The sequence below is a fragment of the Pinus tabuliformis genome, chromosome 2_1, assembly GCF_031772625.1.
Source record: "Pinus tabuliformis cultivar Carrire ecotype Pingquan chromosome 2_1, CPIR1, whole genome shotgun sequence".
NCBI classification, from domain to species: Eukaryota; Viridiplantae; Streptophyta; class Pinopsida; order Pinales; family Pinaceae; genus Pinus; species Pinus tabuliformis.
Window position 1 is genome coordinate 948,310,342 of NC_142299.1, and position 20,935 is coordinate 948,331,276.

General features: G+C 37.5%; 1 protein-coding gene across 2 annotated transcripts in view; it reads right to left on the reverse strand.

Moving 5' to 3' along the window:
* LOC149203780 (uncharacterized) overlaps positions 1-16,771 on the reverse strand; it is a 70,310-nt gene extending 53,539 nt beyond the window's left edge. For both annotated transcript variants that reach the window (XR_016253969.1, XM_089403551.1), the window contains exon 1: positions 16,485-16,771. Coding sequence is in view for 1 of the 2 variants with exons in the window: in XM_089403551.1 (XP_089259677.1) it covers positions 16,485-16,760 (276 nt within the window). In the remaining variant the exon portion in view is untranslated. The remainder of the gene's footprint in view (positions 1-16,484) is intronic.
* Positions 16,772-20,935: the final 4,164 nt, after the last annotated feature.

A 20,935-nucleotide genomic window follows, 5' to 3' on the forward strand; every position in this document is an offset into this window, starting at 1 on the left:
GAGGAAGTGAAGAAGAGCAGCAAGAAGACATTTCAAAAAATCTGGGCAACATCATTTATTGGCACACATCCCAAGGAAAAATCGTATAGCATGAGAAAGGCACAGAAATCGAGGAAGAGGGATAGTGAGTTCTGAGCACATTTTTCGAGGCTAGCCATACAACATTTAATGTTGTTTTATTGCTATAAAAAAATCTGTTTTTGTTGTTTGCTGATTGGCACGATTTTCAAGGTGGAGTTCAAGCACGGAAATTGAGATAAGTTGTAATTTGTGGTTGCTGGAATTTTTACTGTGTATTTCAATTTCTCTGTAAAATCATTTTCAGAAATAAAGAGCTCTCAAACTGGTTTTCCCCAAGAGTTGTAGGGGGTCTTTCCAGGGTCACATTGACCAAAAATCACTGTGTTATCTTTTGTGTGTGGCTGTCATAATTTTGTTGTGTTTTATTTTTCCAATTTCAGCAGTTTTGAAATCTCTAAATTTGTGTTTTCAGAAAATTGTCATTTCCAGATTTTAGAATTTTTCAATGTTCCACCAAGACTTCGGTGTGAGGAGACGCATAGGGGGGACATGTGGGAGTACCCTCAAATTTTAGGGAAATTTCGGGGGTGCGGGGAGTCCTCGAGGTATATATATATATATATATATATATATATATATATATATAAAATTCAAGTTCATATTCATTGTTCATTGTTCAATAATGAAAGCATAAAAATATTAAATAGACAATTGAAATTTGAATCATTGATCCATCCTCATCATTCATTTTGATACATACATGATACATCATTCATATGACATACTCAAGTGACAAGTCTCATTATTGAATTAATTATTATTCATACATGCCATGAGCATTGAGATTTGAAAAAAAAAAATCAGTAATAAAATATTCAAATACTGAAATACATTGATCGATATCATTCATCATTCATTGATTCAATGGTTCATCATTCTACAATCTAGTAATCTACATTGATTTAAAAACTAAATTCATCATTCATCATTCTAGAATCTAAATTGAAAGCAAAACATACTAGTATATACTATATTTTCAAAGTTTGAACACTAAATTTATATAACTCAAACTTCAAAGTTTCAAAGTTCAAACTCAAAAATAGTTAAGAGTGAAGAGTCAAATCATCAATATCTAGTGTCGCAACTCAAAAATGAAAAACGCATAGTCAACACTGAAAATAAATGATAAATCAGCATCAAGGACTCAATCTCAATGATTGGTCCTCTACATCTATCTACTGCATGAAGTCATCAAGACCATCAATGGGAATGTCAATATCCGAGTCAGAGTCACTCTCTTCAGTAACCAATGAAACTCCAACCAAACCATGTCGCAACTCAACTGGTCCATCCTCGTCATCTATCTGTCTAGATCCACGTACCTCTAGATCCACTATCCCATCGTGTTGTCGGTCCCTTCCGATACTCTGGTGTCTTCCTATGTGCAAGACGTAGAGAACTGTGCACTGCAACTAGCTTCTCTGCTCTCGTAGAGGAAAGTCTATTCCTCTTGATAGAGTGGATGAAGCTATATGTGGACCAATTCCTCTCTGCTGCAGAGGAACTAGCAATCTGAGACAATAAGCGAATAGCAAGGTGTTGGATCTCTGGAGCATCATCCCCATGCATGGTCCACCAACCAATGGGGTCAGTCTGGCCTAAATCATTGCGATCTTCCCTTGCATCATGCTTGTTGAAGGGACCACTAAGACTTGCAAATTGCATCCACTGTCTCCTAATTGTTCTCCCTTCTTCTGAACTACACATCTTTGTAATGGCAACTCGAAATCCCTTTTTGACCTCTGGATCTTCAATGGGAAGAATTCTACCAGTCCTTGCCACATACCATTTTGGGTTGAGTGCATATGCTGCCATGTGCAAAGGTGTATTCATTCGATCCCGCCTACGCTGTATAATGGGTCGAATTTGGGTCGTATAGAACTCTAAGGAAGGATCTTTCTCACGAATGGCCACCCTTACTTGATCCAACATAGTATCAAAAGTCTCATATATTTCTCCAAGAGTAGGAGAATCTGTGTCAGTTTAGCGAATGACCTCAACTACAGGACGTAAAAGTGATAACAAATAACCACAATCTGTCCACCAATCGTTATCTAATATCTGAATCTTGATTTTCTTTCCTTCCTCTGTCTTTGATTCTGCCCATCTGTTCCAATCTGGAGTTACAACCATGGCCTGCAATGCTGACTGCACCTCCAACATCCTCTCTAATAAAAGAAAATAACTAGCATATCTGGTGTCAGTAGGCTTGAGGAATTCCTTCCTCGCATGAAACCTGTACATGGCTAAAGAGGTATGGTGATTGCAAATAAACATTTGCACATTTCTTGCAGTTATCACCAAGTTAGATACCCACTCAATTTTGCCAATGTCTTTCAATGCATTATTGAGCGCATGCACACAACAAGGAGTCCATAAAATATGCCTGTATTTACTTTGAATCATTAATCTTGTTGATCTACACACTGCTGCTGCATCTGTCACAACCTGTACAACATTTGTAGATCCAACCTCCTCTATAGCATCACGAAGAAGCTCAAATTGGAAAGTTGCATCTTTGCGCTTTCCAGAACAATCAATAGCTCTAAGAAAGAAAGGCCCCTCTCGGCAAGTAACTATGATGTTGATAAATGGACGTTTAGCAATGTCTGTCCACCCATCCATAACGATAGAACAACCTTCCCTCACCCATATCTGCCTCATATTTTCCTTTTGCACATTAATATTGGCCACTTGCCTTTCTAATATCACTGTCCTCAACTTATGTTCACCTGGGGGCACATATGAGGGTCCTGCTGCTGCAATTGCCTTCACCATCTCCTTATAGTAAGGAGAACGACTAACATGGAAAGGAATGCCATTGGCAAAAAGAAATTTTCCAATGGCATCATATGTATCATTACGGTTCAACTTACCATACATTCCTGTAAGAGTTGGTCCCACTGCACAAGAACGAGAACCCGGTGGAGGCATATTTTTCATTTTTTTTTTTTGAGCTTGTGGCTTCATCAATATTTTCATTTTGGTGAACTTGGGCCATGGCATTTTTACTTGAGAAGTTTCCCTTTGCATCTGCTGCCATTTGCATCCTCAAGAGCTCTGATTTTTGCAATATGGTTAATTTTGAACATATATGAACCCCTTTGCCACCTACACCCAAAAGATGCATCTTGATACGACTATAACTCCCAACCCAAGAATGACCACAAACATTGCATTTCCAATGGTGTGTCCCACCTCTTTGTTTTCCGAGTTTTGGTTGAGTTGAAGAGTCAGCCATTTTGGCAACATATAACAAAAGAGGTTTGAGTGGATTTAACGTCCCTTTTGCATATTCAGCCAATGCCTTTGACGGGGTTGCAGTTGTAGTTGCACTGGGAGAAAAGCTCGTTGCACTGCTGCGATGGGTTCATTCATTGTTGATGGGATTTCAGATCCAAGAGGACTTTCTGTTTGAACATCATAATCACTATCAGTATCACGATCAATGTCACTGTGGCTGCTCATGTTGTAATCAACGATTTTAGTATTTACACTTGCAGGCTTGCAGCTTGTTGTGTCACTGTTTTACTTTATTTTGCAAATATTTTTTTGTTTTTATGCCCTGCAGAAAGAGTTAAAAAAAATAAAAAAAATTCATCATGTAAATTAAAATTTACAATGCAAATATAGTAGAATTAAATATAAATTATTAAAATTTAAAAACATAAACATAAAAATAAAAAAAAAAAAAAAATTGAGTGACTCTCCACTGTCCACTGTCTTTAGCTATTGTCTTTAGTGTCCACTGTCCACACATTTGGTATTAAAATTTAAATTATTTTGAAGACATAATTGAAGACCTATGGCCAAAGGACAATTCAGATATATGGCTTATGTGACAAGGTTAAAAACACGAAGCAGACCTGAAATAATTTAAAAATTTTGGGAAGCCTCAGCCTGTGGAGAACCCTCTTTGGAAGCAGCGGTTGAAGTACTGGCTGGAGCAGCCTCAATGGGTCGACTTATGAACTTATAGTACAGCCCTCGTGAAGTACTATTGGAGACAACATTGAAGACTTGTTTGAAGCATCTTGAAGTCCTTGTTAAAGCAGATTTCAAAGCCCTTTATACTATAAAATTAAAAATACTAAACAGCACAAAGCTATGGCGAGAAAAGAACAGAAAATGAAAGATAAAACTAAAAGTCTCTACAGATTGATTTAACGAAAAAAAAAAACTTTGATGAGAAGAAATGGTTCAGCTCAATGATTCTGCTCATTTGGGGAAAAGACCTCCAAGAAATGGCTCTCAATCTGGAACCCCGGAATGAATAGAATTGAAAGAAGAGTTAAAAAATATTCCCAAAATCTGTTAAGTGTTTCACTGTTTTGGAATGGAGTGAATCTAAAATTTAATGAAGGTGGTCAGCTAACATCATAAAAGAACTCAAGGTAACGACAGGCTGTTTGAGACAAAGAGACATGCAATGGTTCTATGGTGTTGAATTTGACTGGAAACTGTCAAGGCTTGGCTCTTTCCAGATTTCAGGAAGTCACTAAACAGAAGTTCCTTTTCGTCTTGAAGAAAACTAGGGCTGACACCTTGTCTCCTTTGAAAGTTACATAAGGAAGTATTATGCTACAACATTAAACAAGAAGATCCTCTGTTTCTGTCACATAAACATCTTAAATATTCCCAAAATCTGTTAAGTGTTTCACTGTTTTGGAATGGAGTGAATCTAAAATTTAATGAAGGTGGTCAGCTAACATCATAAAAGAACTAAAACTCAAGGTAACGACAGGCTGTTTGAGACAAAGAGACATGCAATGTTTCCATAATATCGAAAATAAAAACCAAAAAACAAGTCAGCGGTGAGGTTTATATAAAGTTTAGACATCCTTGTGATGCATCATTGAAGATCCCTTGAAGTTCACTGTGCAGACGTATTGGTTGGAAGTTAAAATATTCTATCGGCCAACTAGATAGCTACCACTCTTAGATGGACGAGACTGATAGCAAAACGGAAATTAAAAAAATTTATCCTTGCAGGCTTTAACGTCTACCTGGAGGTGGAGCCGCACAGCGTAGGGAGTCGGGACAGAGGGTTGACGCAAAACAGTAAACACTGGAGCTCCGAGGATGCTGCGCTGCGGCTCAAACTTGAAAGCCGTGGTCGAACTTTTAAAGCCGCTGGAGCAACTGCCAACAGCAAACTTGCAAAGGGACGCAGCACGCTCTCTCAACACTGAACAACAATGACTCTGCTCACCATGGTCTGTCCCTCAGTTCAGCGTTTCAATGTTCAGGCAAAGTCGGCACTGGAGCAATGCAAGGCCACTAATCAAATGAGCGTTTTGCCTTTCATGACATGAGTTTTAGGTTTAGCTTTTAGTTTTAATTTTAATTTAAAAAAATAATAATAATGGTTTTGATTTTTTATTTTTTATTTTTAATTTTTAAGTCTTATCAGACAAATCTAAAGGGGGGACGCCCAGGCGCACCCTTTTTGGAGAGTCTAGACTCCCACACTGAAGGGGGACGCCCAGAAGCACCCTTTTCGGGGAGTCGTGGGGAGTCTAGACTCCCACACTGGGGAAATGCACCCCCTTGTGTCTCCCCGAGACTCCCCAAAAAGGGTGCGTGGGGAAACGCACCCCCAAGAGACTCCCCGTCCCGGGTGCATGGGGTGCGAGGGGTGCGCGCACCCGACCCTGGGGGACGCGTCCCCGTGGAACACTAGAATTTTTATCATGCTTGGATTTAAAACTAAATGCATGGAGTGATAAGGAAAACTGATAACCGCAATGGGGGTTAAAATTTCTTTAATTCAGCCAAAACTTCAATGTTTTTAGTTATTTATGTCATAGTACTAGATTTGCAAATAACATCATCAAGAAGGCCTTTAAACTTTTAATCTTGAAGAGGGACTCCACCTTTCCTTCTAAAAAATGAACTCAAGATATTTGGGCCATCTAAGTGACCTTAAAAAGGATTATCTTCAAATTTTGCACTGCTAATTGCCAAGATTATTCAATTCAACAATTTGACATTTTAGGCTCAAATAATCTTATGGTTGTTCCAATAACCTTCCTAAACTCCCTTTGTGTCCAATACAACATCATGATTTTTAAGAGACAATTTGGGCGTCTTTCAAGGCTTTATTCAATCAGGCTTGAGTTTCAAGGAACACGTAATATAACATCTCCAAAGACAAGCACTTCAATCTAAAGGTCACATATTTTTCTTACATGATAATGTCTTAGTTTTAGCCACAACTCAAAATAAGTTGTCATTACTTCTTGTCATATCAGAATAACATATTACCAATATTTCCTTGAACATGATTGAAGATTGTTCATCAATGATCATACATGTCCTTCAAAGTATTGTATTGATGAATCTTTCACTCTCCAAGGTATCGAGATCCAACCTTTCATACAGGTCATGCTAGACCTATACTTGGTCTTGACAGAACTCCAATAAAAGAAGATCACTTGCTATTAGATCTACTTTTAAGTACAGTGCCTTCCATACTTCAAAGTGTGTAGATCTCATGCATAAGTAAATACCAATGTTAGCTTAACCATTTCAAGTCTCCTCCCTATTGACGAGACATGTATATAATACAAAGACAAATCTTGAATCAAATCAAACATGTGGATAGGCTTGAAATTCATTTTTTACAAATTCAAATTTCTTCCTTTTTCAACCGACATGAAGAACATGTCTTTTAATAATTTTCTTTTTTAATCTAGCATGAAGAACATGGTTACAAATACATTAAGGGCTCAAATATACATTATGAAGACCAACCATAGTTACAAAAATTCAACACTAAGTTGGGGCTCAATTTGTGTATCACGTGAATAATGTGATGTGACCATGCCATTAGAAATTAGTATGAACCACATAGTTGAAGAGATCAACCAAGTGAGAAACCAAAGCACAATGATTGTGCTTAAAGACATCTACTTGGAACCCTTCTCGTTTGTTGCTTTGCTATTGTTCATCACCCAAATGGCCTCTCCAATGTTACTTGTTCCCCCTCATTCAGCAGGGGTACTCCTAAACTTCTAAACACACCATTTGTAAGCCCAAATGTGTACAATTTATAATTCTATAACGCCATGTGGGATGAAGTGTAAAAGTGTATCCTACATTCCCAATGGTGAATAGTCATGGCCAGTGTTCATAGCTTCGTCTTCATGGTGCCTGGTTTTGTGGCTTTGCTAACTACCACTTGCTGGGTGGCAACCCCCTACCTTGACAAGCATTCTTATGTCCTAGATTGGTATGTGCACGTCATGGAGATGGGCCTATTAGGACACATGATTTAAAGGAACACTTATTGTCTAAAGCCCTATAAAGGTGATTGTTCTATGTAAGTCCCCATTCTCCCATGATCAAGGTGCACCTATTTGTCCCTACATGTACCATCTTCTTATTTATGTCGAATTCTTTGGCCATGGCCATCATTCTTCATGGCAATACAACAATTCACTATGCATTTCTACTCACCATGGCAACATCCCACTTCCTCCAAAGCAAAGAGAAGATTTGTTGCAACCCCTAACTCAAGCCATCTCCAAGTTGAAGCGCTCAAAATGCCTTGCTAGAAATACCTTTTCAAGCATGTTGTCATCTTCAAAATGGGGCCAAATTCACTTGGAGCGGCCTTTAAGGGTTAAAGGGGAAACATAGCATTTATTATGAGCAAACAAAGTGTTATATCAAGTCAATGATATTCTAATGGACCAAGGACAACTCATAAGCAAACAAAAGAAAACCTTAAAGCACACTTCAAGCAAGAGAATGGTCCAAAATCAAGATGTCATCCACCTTTCACTAGCCATTGGAGGGATCCAACGTCCCAAAAGAAGAACGTTGAGCAAGCTAAGCAAATCATTTGGCCTCCCAATCATTCCAAAAATTATTTCAAGTCAATTGAAACCAAAATCCAAGGAAATATTGCACTTTTAAGCCAAATTGATCCTCCTTTATTGCAAGACAAAACTCTATTGTGGGACAACCCCTCTAACTTGAGGGTTTTAAGCAATGTAATTTTTTTAATTGACTTAGTCTCCAAGCATTTTATGGATGACAAGTCACCTTTTTCTTTGGAGCAAAAGGGGAAGATATGTTGTGAGCCTCATCTATAAATAGAGAGCTCTTCTTCCTTCCAAATCATCGTTAATAGTTGAAATCATTATGCCATAATGTAACTATTTTCAAGAAAGCTTGGTGTTGACATTGGAGTCTCTTTTTCTTAGTTGTTCTAAATTACAAAGGAAAATTTGTGATTTATTCAAGACTACTACAAAGGCTAGCAAGATCGATCCATTAAAGGGTAACTTTGTCACTTGGAGAGTAGGGTTTCATCTCTCACTTCTTTCTTGTTGGTGTGAGGTAAGTATTGAATCTGCTTGTTGGGCTAGACATCTAGGGTTTAATTTCTCACTTCTCTCTTGTTAGTATGAGGTAGGTATTGAATATCCTTGTTGAGCTATACCTAAGGTTCCTCAACAAGGGTTTCATTTTATTCCATGTCATAGTTGATCTTATGGTTGAAAGCTTTTCCACCTAAATGGATCCCTTGTAATATGCCTTTGTTTCATATCTTTGTCTTGATTAGACAAAGAGGTAATTTAACTTTTAGGACTCTACCTCTTCGCCCTAATCCACAGGCATTGGACAACCAACTTAAGAGAGGCATCCATCTTGACCCCGTAGCCCTAGTGGGGACCTGAATCCAACAACCAACCATGATTTTTTCAAAATTCTTACAATTGTCTTTTGTCTATTTATATTATTCAAAAACCCTAAAAATAGAGAATTTGAAAGATTGATGGATTAAAAAAAAAAAAACTAACCATCTAAAATAAAGAGTAAACTGTGGAGAATCTTTCACTTATTATTTCCGAAAAATGTTAACAAAACACATTCTTGAATTTACGCATTTCTCTTGGAAGTTGTGCCACATTGAATATCTAAAGACCTAAGTAAAATGGCCCTCATATTTATGGCTTTGAAGGCTTATTTGACATCTATTTGAGGGTTTTGAAGGTGTTTTCACAAATCAGAATTTTATTTACAGCGACATCTTCAAAGATTGGTGAGGCTCCTTGCTTAGAGTTCCATGAAAAGTTGTCTCTAACCTCTTAAAAGCCCTAGTAATATTCTTAAGTGTTTTCATTGCATATTTTTAACAATTGAAAGTATTAAGGCACCTTCTATATTTCAAGTTTTTAACCCCTTGGGGATTAGACCCCAATTCATGCAAGTTTGGATTGAATTGTTGTAATTCACTGTTTGCTTGCATATTGTTCATTGTTGGGATGTATTTTCACTTCTACTTCAGTCCGCTAGCTCAAGCACCAAAAGATTCATTATTCTAAATGTGTTTCCACACTTTTGGGTTGCTTCAAAGACCATCCAAAACTGTTTTTCTGCATTTTCTGTGTTATTTTCCAGATCTAGAAGTGTAGGAAAGTAACAAGCTTATCACAATCAGGTCACAAATCAAATAATAATCAAGGGTAAATCATCTCGCTTAATCTTGCACCTTTCTCTCTCTCAAGCTTCAAAGGTAACCAATTATCAAATATTTTGAGTGAATTTTGCTTGCTGGTTTGTATTTTCTCCATTGAAATATTATATATCAGACCTAGCATTTGTTCCATTTTAACTCCTAACCTTCATATCATGTGTTTATAGGCACTGATTTTCTAAGATCACTGGTGAAGTGTGTAGATTGGGATACACCTCTTGGTATTTTAGAAGTAGGCCTAAAGTGAGGAGACTGCACTGAGGTGACAGTGGGTGAATCTCCTATGTGCTTACCGTTTGGCAGCTTGACCAGACCTTACCAAGGCTGCTAATTTAGGCAGTAACATTACCATCTAAGAATAAGAAGCATGAAGAAGCTGGAAAGTTAGCATGAACCTAGGGCTGCCCTAGTATATCATAAAGAGTGGATATGTCAAAGAACATGTATCTAGGTTTAAATTCGAGACTCCAATGGAAGGGGTGAGCACATCAACACAGAGCAACTGCCAAGATCAACTCCCATCTCAAGCGAGCAAGGCACTGGCTAGATCGAGTAATCACTTGTCTCTGGGATGGCTAGATGCACGTGCATGGTACCAGTGGATTCCTCTTTTGAGTAGATCTTATTTGTGTTCTTCTTATGTTTCAGGGACGAAACATGTTTAAGGGGGGTGGAATGTAGTATACTTAGGGGGATATTGTGGGGTACAAAGGGAGGTACCCAAGAGAATAATGTAATAATATGATGAGTCATAGTTAATAAATAAAGTGGTTAACCCGCATCATGTAAGAGACCACAAGTAGTTAGGAATAATGTGATAAGCCCATTATATTAGATACATGTATTGAAAGATCCACGGTAATGACCCAGGGTATTGTATGTATGAAGCCTATATAGAGGCTAGAAACTCCCCATGGAGAGAGGTCAAAGATTATTGTATTGGCAAGCATATGGCTTGTGGAGTGTTCCCCTTCCTTAAGGAGTGATTGTATGATATTACCCTACCTCAAGGGTTTGATATTAATAAAGATTTGAAATTTATCTATTTCTCTCTTGTTATTTCTGGGAATTTCTATTTTCATATATTTACAAGTCAAATCTTCAAATCTTTATAAACTTGCACCTGCTCATTATTAACCCGTGTGTGCTCCATTTGTTTGGCTGGGACTTGCAATCTTTTTGTCAAATTACCATTTATAAAATTGTGCTTGCAACTAGGATCTATAGACACAATGATTTTCTCCCTCTGTTCCCCATAATATACCCCTTAGGTGTACTACACAAAGGCAGCCTAGGGCAAGCCATCCAGAGCCCGAATCAGATTTTGATCGCTAGTAACAGTGTGAAAATTTTTCTCACCACCTCTTTGCCAGTTTATTCTCTGTATCAGATTGTCAGTTTGGGCATCTAATGATTTGTACTCATATTACTACTACATAATAATAAAATTCTCAGTTGTTGCACCGATTTTCCCAGATTGGGTTTTTTTAGGGACGTTTGTCCAAAAACAACAATGTAATTGTGTGTGTGTTTATTTATCTCCAATGCAGTGTTTAGTTTTCACGGTATTTTATTTTGTGTAAGCTACAATTATGTATTTCGATATTTTCCATAGAAAATTGCAAGAAATATGTTCAAAGTAATTTAACAAATAGGAGAAATATCATCAATTTGTTGCAGTGGGAAGCAGGTCTCTGATTTTTCACAAGGAGTTATTAATTTTGAATATGCTCTCATGTTTCCTAGATTCTCTCTTTTTCGTGTGCCAACCTCATGGTGTAAGCGTGAGTGTTGTTGATTATGTCCTCTCTAGCCAGGACTTAATCCATAGAAATCTTCAAATTTTTATAAACTTGCACCTGCTCATTATTAACCTGTGTGTGCTCCATTTGTTTGGCTGGGACTTGCAATCTTTTAGCCAAATTAACATTCATAAAATTTTGCTTGCAACTAAGATTTATAGACACAATGATCTTCTTCTTCTGAGTACATCCATAAACCTGTAACCATTTTCGTGTTTCATTCTCCTGTTGTGTAGCATGAGACCATTTGTCCAAAAGGAGTTTTTCAAATTCTTCATCTAAAAGGTTGGACAACTTCTTATTGTCAGGTGACCCCACCATCTGGCAACCTCATCTTTCAAAAAATGCATAATAAACCTCTCCAATGTTTCCGAATGGTTCTCTTAAAATCTTTTAGGAATTCTTCAATAGTAAGACCATTATTTTTTCCTGCAAAAAACTCTTTTCTAGAAACCATGAAGAAGGTTTTGAAAAAAAAAATCACTTACTAGGCGAAAATTTTAAATGAACACAGTTTGGTCGATATTGCTCAGAATCATTATTATGACCTGTTTTCAAAATGGAACAACCATTTTGCATCTTCTTGTGTGATAGAAATCTCGATTTAGGCACTTTGGAGTTTCAAATTCGCGCTGCAACTAATCCGCCGTCACAAAAAATTCTGAAAAAAGAGATGATTTTAAATCAACAATATCTCCCTCTTCCGGACTCCGATTCGACCGATTTATTTTTAATTTGACTATTTTTCTCAAAGAATCCAAATCTACAATTTGTTTCTGCAAATTTTTCACCAGAAGTTTCAGATTTGATCTGCAAACTCGCCGCCCCAAAAAATTCCTACAAAAATAAAAGAAAATATCTCTCTGTTTTGCCCAAGAAAATGCTATGATACCATTTGTAATAGATTTGACCTGCAAATATATGAAAATAGAAATATGCCTAGAAATAACAAGAGAAATAGATAAACTTCAAATCTTTATTAATATCAAACCCTTGAGGTAGGGTAACACCATACAATCACTCCTTAAGGAAGGAAAATGCTCCACAAGCCATATGTTTGCCAATACAATAATCCTTGACCTCTCTCCATGGGGAGTCTCTAGCTTCTATATAGGCTTCATACATACAATACCCTGGATCATTACCATGGATCTTTCAATACCATGTATCTAATACAACGGGCTTATCACATTATTCCTAACTACTTGTGGTGCCTTACATGATTCGGGTTAACCACTTTATTTATTAACTATGACCCATCACATTATTACATTATTCCCTTGGGTACCTCCCTCTGTACCGCATAATATCCCCCCTAGGTCTACTACAGTCGAAGTTGTTGGAAGGGTCGAAGATCTTGGAGGCTGACATGGTGTGGAGAGAAAGTTTAGTCTTGGTTTAAGGTGAAAAGTTTCAAAGAATACTATTGAAAGGAAGAATTACTTTCACTGGGTTTTCCCCTTGAGGGGGGTTTTGCCCTGTGGCATGTGCTTATATCTTGTGTCTCTTGTTTTGTGATCTTCATGTATGTATAATTGCTTGATGAAATATAAGATAATAAAGAAGTAAAAGAAGCCAACACACTCACAAGTAATTATCAAGAAATGAGAATCAAACCCTAATATGATATCTTTGATTTTCCAATGACATCTAGCCAATAATTCATCGAAACTAGGAATCCTGTCATTGTTGAGAATGGTGGTGTTAAACACATCCCATGCTCTTGAAAGACCCCCAAGTGCAATGAGAGTAAGCTCCCTGTCAGCAATAAGTTCTCCAATAGATAAAAGGTCATTCTTGATTTGTGTGATCATCATGCTCCTCCAAAGTCAGGTCCAAAGTTATTTTCCATACATGATAGTCAGATTTGTCATTAAGCTTGTCCTCAGTATTGTAGTAAGAAGAAGAAGCCATTGAAACTTGTCCAATAAACCTTTCTTGGTTATTGTTTTTCTCTCTTGCTTGGGCTTTATCTTCACCTGGGCTTTGATACCATGTTAATTTTAGTTAACAATGGTATATTCTATGCTTAGCACAATTACTTCAATGTTCATTTAGCATCCCAATAACAATTTCCAATTTAGTTTTCAACGCAGTAGCAAATCTTCCTTTTTGGAGCTTGGTCATACCCAATCAAACTCAACCTCATAAGGTGGTCAAAGTTAGTGCAAAACAATCCTAAAAACTATGGTCAAACTTGGACAACTTTGTGGTCAACTCTACAGTCAAGTCTACAATCAACCCTTCAGTCAGGCCTGCGATCAAAGTGCCCAGAAATTCTCTGGTTCCTGTGCCAAACTATACGACCTACCAAAAATTAATTTTTCCCACAAAAATCGGAGTCAAAGGATGAGTCAAAGTGCTAAGTAAATGCTTGTCAAACTCCTGCAACAGTCCTACGATTTGGCCCAACAATTTTCCCAGAAAATTCATCATTTTGCCTTTGTGAGAGAAAGAAGATCTACCCAATAGTTGTACGAACCAATGAGAGAAGGAGAGAAGAAATGTGTGTGATGATGATGCCAAATAAGGTGAGAGGGCACTTGTATTTATACAATTCATCGAAGGTGAAGAGTCAAGTCCATTGGGCTTCATGAGCCTACATGATGTGGCCGACTAGAGCAATTTGCACATGTGTGGCCATAAATTCAAAAACACACTTCTGCTTGTCCAAATTGGATGATCTTTATATCAATTTTGGTCCTCTCAAAAAGAAGAATTTAATGCAATCATCATTCCCATCAAATGAGCTGTCCGAAGGTGGAATTTGGCCCTTGTTGCCAATTTTAACATTTGTTTAAGGCACATGACAAGGTTAACTAGGCCTTTATCAGGCTATGTTTAATCCAGCTTGGTTAACATGAAATTTAACAAATTAAGTGATGGCTTGTATATCCTCTGTCAACTTTGTAATCTTAATCAATTGGCATCCTTCAGCCTTTTTTAAAGCTTCCGAAGGGTTAAGAGAGTGATTCCCACTGTCGCCACTTCATTTCTTACATGTTGCAAAAGTACTCAGTAAACTTATTCAAAAGTGCATATCCTACAGGGTGATGGCTTGTATATCTTCTGTCAACTTTGTAGTCTTAATCAATTGGCATCCTTCAGCCTTTTTTAAAGCTTCCAAAGGGTTAAGAGAGTGATTCCCACTGTCACCACTTCTTTTCTTACATGTTGCAAAAGTACTCAATAAACTTATCAAAAGTGCATATCCTATAGGGGATTACAAGGTATCAAGACTTCTGCACATGTCTAAATCTCTCAATTGCTTTTTGTTGATGATATTTTATTAATTTTGTATGTATCTATTTTGAATCTTAATGTTATTAAGAAGATACTAGATGCTTGTGAACTTGTAATCAAAATGAAAATTAATACAGATAAATCTGATATCTTATTTAATAACATTTTTGATCCTGTTAACAAAAAGAAAATTCAAGCCTTTGCTAAATGAGAAGGTTTAGAGTTACCATGAAACTCTGAAAAAAAATAGTGCTTTTTGTTGAGGAGTAACAAGAGAAGATGCTTTGACTGGAAGTGAATGCAGCCCCAATGGAGTCAAACAATCAATGAGTCCATAAAGCAACCACAGCTTGTGCATAAGCTCAATGAACTAATTGTTAAGGTGAAGCAAGTGTTATAACTCCAAACTAAATACCAAGGGAACTTCATGACAGATGTCACAAAAATATTTTTGGATCGAATTCTTCTAAGGCATGATCTTAACAATCAAGCGGTACCTATTCAAGATGCTGAAGAGGGATTGTGTAAGGATCTTCATCTGGTTCAACATTCTTTCCATCATCTATTGCTCTAAAGTAGGTGGAGTCTCAATTACATCAACAATGTCTTCATTTGTTGATTTATAAACATTTGTCAATGATAATGTGTAGTAGAGATAACAGTATTGGTAGCTTTCGGGTGGAGATAAATATCATCGTGAGGAGCATGACATTGAACCCTTTTTAAACACACAGCAATTTGGCTGTGCATTGGGAGGCATACAGTGGTGTTGCGTTGGCAAGTCCATGCAACATTGACCATAGGAGCAGGCTCTTCATTGGGCACAACTGTTTGACAGGTGCCATATGCAAGGAGACCACCATGTAGAAATTAGGACGATACAGCTCGACAGTTAGGTGGACACAACTTCACCCCTGCACCCGAAAATATTTATCCTCACCTGTATCTTCTGTACATGCAACATTTTCATGTCACTTATCACGGAGGTCTTTGTTATGAAGTATCTTGTGAAATGCTGAGATGTGTCAGTGAAAGAGAAATTGTAGATGCAGTTTCATTTATTGAAACACAACTGTTATGTTTATGTAAGCTGAGATGTTGCTGAAATTGTTTTAGAAGCCAATGAATCCATCCCATGCGGCCATGTTTGTTTGTTCTAAACAAGTTAGATAGAAATGTTAAAGAATTAATGACTATATTGACTAGTCATCGGCGATAGATATCAAATTCCTCTAGCTACCAGTCCTTTCCCTGGTCAATCCAGGTGAATGTAAGATTTATCAACCTAGTCTAGGTAGGTTTTTGGTTTAGGTCATTTTAAGAAGGCTATGGCAAAATCTATTGGGAAACTAACCCAATGACCAGAATTCCCATGTTAACTTTTATTGTACTGAGTTTATATATCACGTTAGAATTAAATGAATATGACCTTCTACTGGAGAGATCATGAATCTAAGTCCAGTGAATCCCCCTTTTTATCCTGTAGAGCTATGTGGAGCTACTATTCAAATCTAATAAACAACAACTTCTTCAATCGGGAGTTACAGAATTGATAATATACACATTCGAAATATTTCGAGGGTTTTTCTCTGACCAAACAATATGCCAAAGCAAAAGCAACAGCGGAAAATGTAACCAGTCGAAACTTAAATATATAAAGAAAGAGGATCTCAAGGGCGTACTTTGGTTTTTGAGTAGTAATTTATATCTTTCGGCAGCTAAAGAGCTGAGATTAATCCGAAGAGCAAAGCATGAGCGAAATATAAAATGTAAAACCAGACCTATAAGTCTTTAATCCGCCAAGAAATATGTATTGTTGCTCAATTCAGGCTGTCAGTTCTATAACAAGGATTTCTAAGGTCGCATACCTGCTTTTGTGAAGAAGCTGAATGAACATAATCACTGCCCCCTGTAACAAGCTTTGGGTCGCGTGTACTTCCATGGAAAAACTGGTTTCTATGACGCGCGGGACTATTAAACAGATTTCTAAAAGAAGAAGTATAAGGTCGTTGAATAGAGCTGCTAGTAAACCCATTGTGAATTCGTCTGTCATTATACGTGCAATATTCTGCCTCATCCGAGCATCCACAGGTAACTCTAGAGTGTGCTGAATTTTCAGATTGAAATGCGAAGGGATCTTCCATTTCAAACTAGACCCTCTAGATCTCGAATCCTATTTTGGGGCTTTAATTGTATCAGATAAGTGTTCTCCGTGCAGCTGCAACAGACTAACAAATGTTTTTCGTCGATGTTACACTAAATATATGATTGACAACACCGAACACAAAGAAATGCTTGATCAAACTTCGGCAAGAGCTAACCAGCCATATATTAGGTATTAAATGATGGCCCATCTATGTATGTCAAGCAAGTCATGGGGGGCGCATACATATCCATGGAACGGGACTCCGGCGGCCACCTTGCGTTTCCGGTGACGAACGTGGGACCCACCAACCGCGGGCCTGCCCCGTCTCGTTCTTTGACAACAGCGACCTCCCCGCGCGCCAAAACGCTATTGACATACGTTCGAAATCGGTCTGCCTCTGCAACCCAGATTGACGCTGCGCAAGAGCTCTGTTACATTCCTGGTACATTCCTAGTACATTCCTGTTACATTCCTGTTACATTCCTGTTACATTCCTGGTATCTTCTATCGATTGAAATCTGATTTTGCTGCAACATCTGCAGCAGGGAATCAATACATTTTGTCATTTCTTTACCAGCAGATTAGATATGATTTTCAGAAATCAAAACTGAAAATGTGATTTATTTCACTGATCTAAAGCCAAAAGTCAATTAGTTTAGTTAAAGAGAATTTCTCATATTTAACTAAATCTGTCACAAGTCCACTTACAACGTTTATGACAGATATTTTTGCCCCAATTCTCGCACTCAAATACTCCACCGCAAACTTGAAAATTGAGATCACAATACCCAATACAGTATTAAAGATCATGAATCATATAATGCCAGTAAAAACACAGGAAGCAGCCCTGCTTTTGGGTGCCATATCCGTCTTTGCAAATGACAAATATTGGTTTTAAACCATACTTAGATCTGTATTTAGAGAATCTTCTGGACATAAAACATTCATTTTTATTTAAATCTGCGAAGTTGGTATATAAATCTAGCTGTGACAAGGGCCATGATTTCATGCACTGAACACATCACCGGACAAGTTTTACATAGCCCTCCAAGCAATTACCAACAATAAGGAAATCAACTATTTCAACCCAACTCCTATGGAGCTTTGGGCATCTGTACTCCATGAGCTGCAAATTTATTTCACCAGCTGCAATGGAAAATTTCCTTACACACCCATACAAAAGCACTCTTCAATGGCCTATATTATAGATGGCCATAAATAAACAGAGACTGGTTTCAATAAAGTTGATCACGTGGAGATCTGTTGCTCTACTTCTCTGTTTCGTATGGGTTTTCTCAACGTTTTACAACAGCACAAACAAATTACAAATATTGATGCGGTACTTAATAGAGTGAGAGCTCTCCTTTGCCATCATGACTCAAACTCAAATCAGATACATCCATATTCATAGCTCCCTTTATGAGCTTATTGTATTTGCACTGAGTATAAATGACTATTCTCAATATAAGGTACTGGTCTTGACATCTTCTCAGACAAGGTCCCAAAAGGGCTTATCTGGGCTCAGATTATGTCCTGGTCTTAACTGAGAAAACTTCATCTGCTGATTTAAAAGTCCCAAACTTATCTTCCTTTCTCTTGAGGGGAATAACGAAAACCGTTATGATGATTGTGAGAGGAGGTCTGCTTCATTTAGCCATGAAGGGCTTTTACGTTCTCCAAGGGTAGGCATCTTGGTCTTGATATCTTCTCAGACAAGGTCCCAAAAGGGGTTATCTGTGCTCAGATTATGTCCTGGTCTTAACTGAGAAAACCAGCTCTGCTCATTTAAGGTCCCAAACTTATCTTCCTTTCTCTTGAGAGGAACAATGAAAACCATTATGATCAGTGTGAGAGGAGGTCTGCTCCATTTAGCCATGAAGGGCTTTTAGCTCTCCAAGGGTGGGCAAGTGATCACATTTGGAAATGAATTTCAGGCTATTGTTTAGTCCCAGGCTATTTCAATTTTGTATAAAACCACCTATTGTTTAGTCCCAGGCTATTCCACCTCTGCTCAGCCCAGAGCCACATTTTTCAAAGAAGAAAGGTGATCTTGGACTATTCAGAGTGAAGAAATTGTCTCCAGTCAATATTATTCATGATGCAAGTTGTCTTTCTTCCATTGATCATATATACAGAAGTAAAGTGAGTTTCAGATGTCGTGATGAAAGGTTCCAGATATTTTATCCTTAAAATGTAAAACTATCTTTAAATGTTTTCTGCTTTAAATGCCTTAAGAGGAAAACAGAATCTGCAGAAATAAATATTATAATTCTCCTCTCTTGAACAACCCACAATCTAAAGAAAAGCATTGTTTTTGTTTTAGCAATTGACAGAGTGCATTCGAAGCAATCTTGGATTTCAACTGTTCTCTTCTCCCATCTAAATTCTTGTTGATGATTTCTAGATCAACATTTCCTAGCAATCAATTTAATCTGGGTTGAACTTCAGTGGTGAGATTCTAATTCGTTGATTGGATTTTTAAGCGTCATATTCCATTTTGATTTCCTGGAAGGAGGTCTTGTCATCTATATCTGTACTTTTCTTCAGACTGTTATTAATTTTATCTAGCATGCAGGGCATCGGAATTGTGTTTTGGCATTTTCAGGCAACAGTTGTAAGCAACATGGTGGAAAACGCACACCTTCTGTCTGCATTCCTTGACTACAAGATTTGGACAAGTGATTAGACCCCTTTGGGCTCGTTAAGAGGATCCATAAAAGAACCTGCAACTGTATCAAAGGTAGTTGCATCCATGATCAGATTTGCAGACCTTTGAGATTTGGGATGGATTGGATAATTGTTTGTAAGCAGTGTATAAAGAGGTTTCTCCGGGATAATATATAATAATAATAATCCAATTTTTAAGGTCACAGCCAAGCTAGACATCAAATTGATGTAGAAGATCTCTTTGTTTGTAGGACAAAGGACCCACCTTCAAGCAGCCATTGGACTACTAAAGTATACAAAAGCATACATAATCCACACTACTCTGGATTTTAACCTGTGACTTCTTGGGAAGAAACACATGTTCTTAAGCTCTCACTGATCTTCTTGTAGACCTGTACCTGGTGTCAAGTTGGCAGTTGCAACAATCAACCACATTTTGTACGCAAATCACCAAAAGAGAAGCCAGAGTCCTGGATAGAGAAAGTAGGTTGGCAAGCAGTCCCTGAAGCATTTTCTCAAGGAAACGGTTAATTTCCTGTTTTCTTGTTTCACACCAAATGTGTATACTCAGCCGTTAATCCTTTACATGCTTAATGACTCTTAAGCAGTTTGTCTACCAATGTTTTGTACTTTCATCTTCGAAGTTCGAACTAAAACATCTTGAAAATTTTACAAACTAGGAATCAAACCCAACCCAAGACCAAAGCTTCTTTGACCGTGCTACGTGCCATTTTCATGAAGACACGCTTAAGAGTTCGTTGTAGGAAGGCGAATTGCAGTATTCAAAAATACCATCTTCCCTGCAATTTGATGGCAGAGGAAACTCACTTTACTTCTGTATATATGATCAATGGAAGAAACTCACTTTACATGGGGGACGCCGGGGCTAAAATGTAACTTCATGATTATTGTGTTCATGTCATGCATCTGGCTGGTTGGCTGTTGAAAGTTTACATCATTAAGAGTTTGCAAACTGCATCTTTTGAATCTTAAATATTTTGATATATGCAGGCTTTGGTCATTAAGAAACCTTCCTTGCTTTTACATTATGTGAAGAATACTGGCATTTCTACATTTAACATGCATTCATCCCAACATACAAAGTGACAAGTTCCTGCCCCATAGGATTTCTCCATCCATATATAAAATTAAACACATTCGAGTTAAAGTTTGTTCTATATGCCCAAAGTCTTATCACTGATATTTGATTTTCTGTTATTTTTCAAGGATGTGCATTCAGACTTGAGGTAGCATAAAAATAATCAATTTCAATCAGGATATTTTGTCATGTTAAAGTATTCTAACATGAATCTATTTTGTTGTTGTCACTATGCAGTGCTTCTAAGCCCACGGAATGGTGGAAAAGTGGACACTATGCATTGAAGTATCATGCCGCCCCAATCCGGGTCCAGCATCTTTAAAATTTGTCCTTCACAATGGGGCAAAAAATCATGTGATTTATAGAATATGGGAAGTGCAGGGAAAGACAACCAATAACGAAGCATA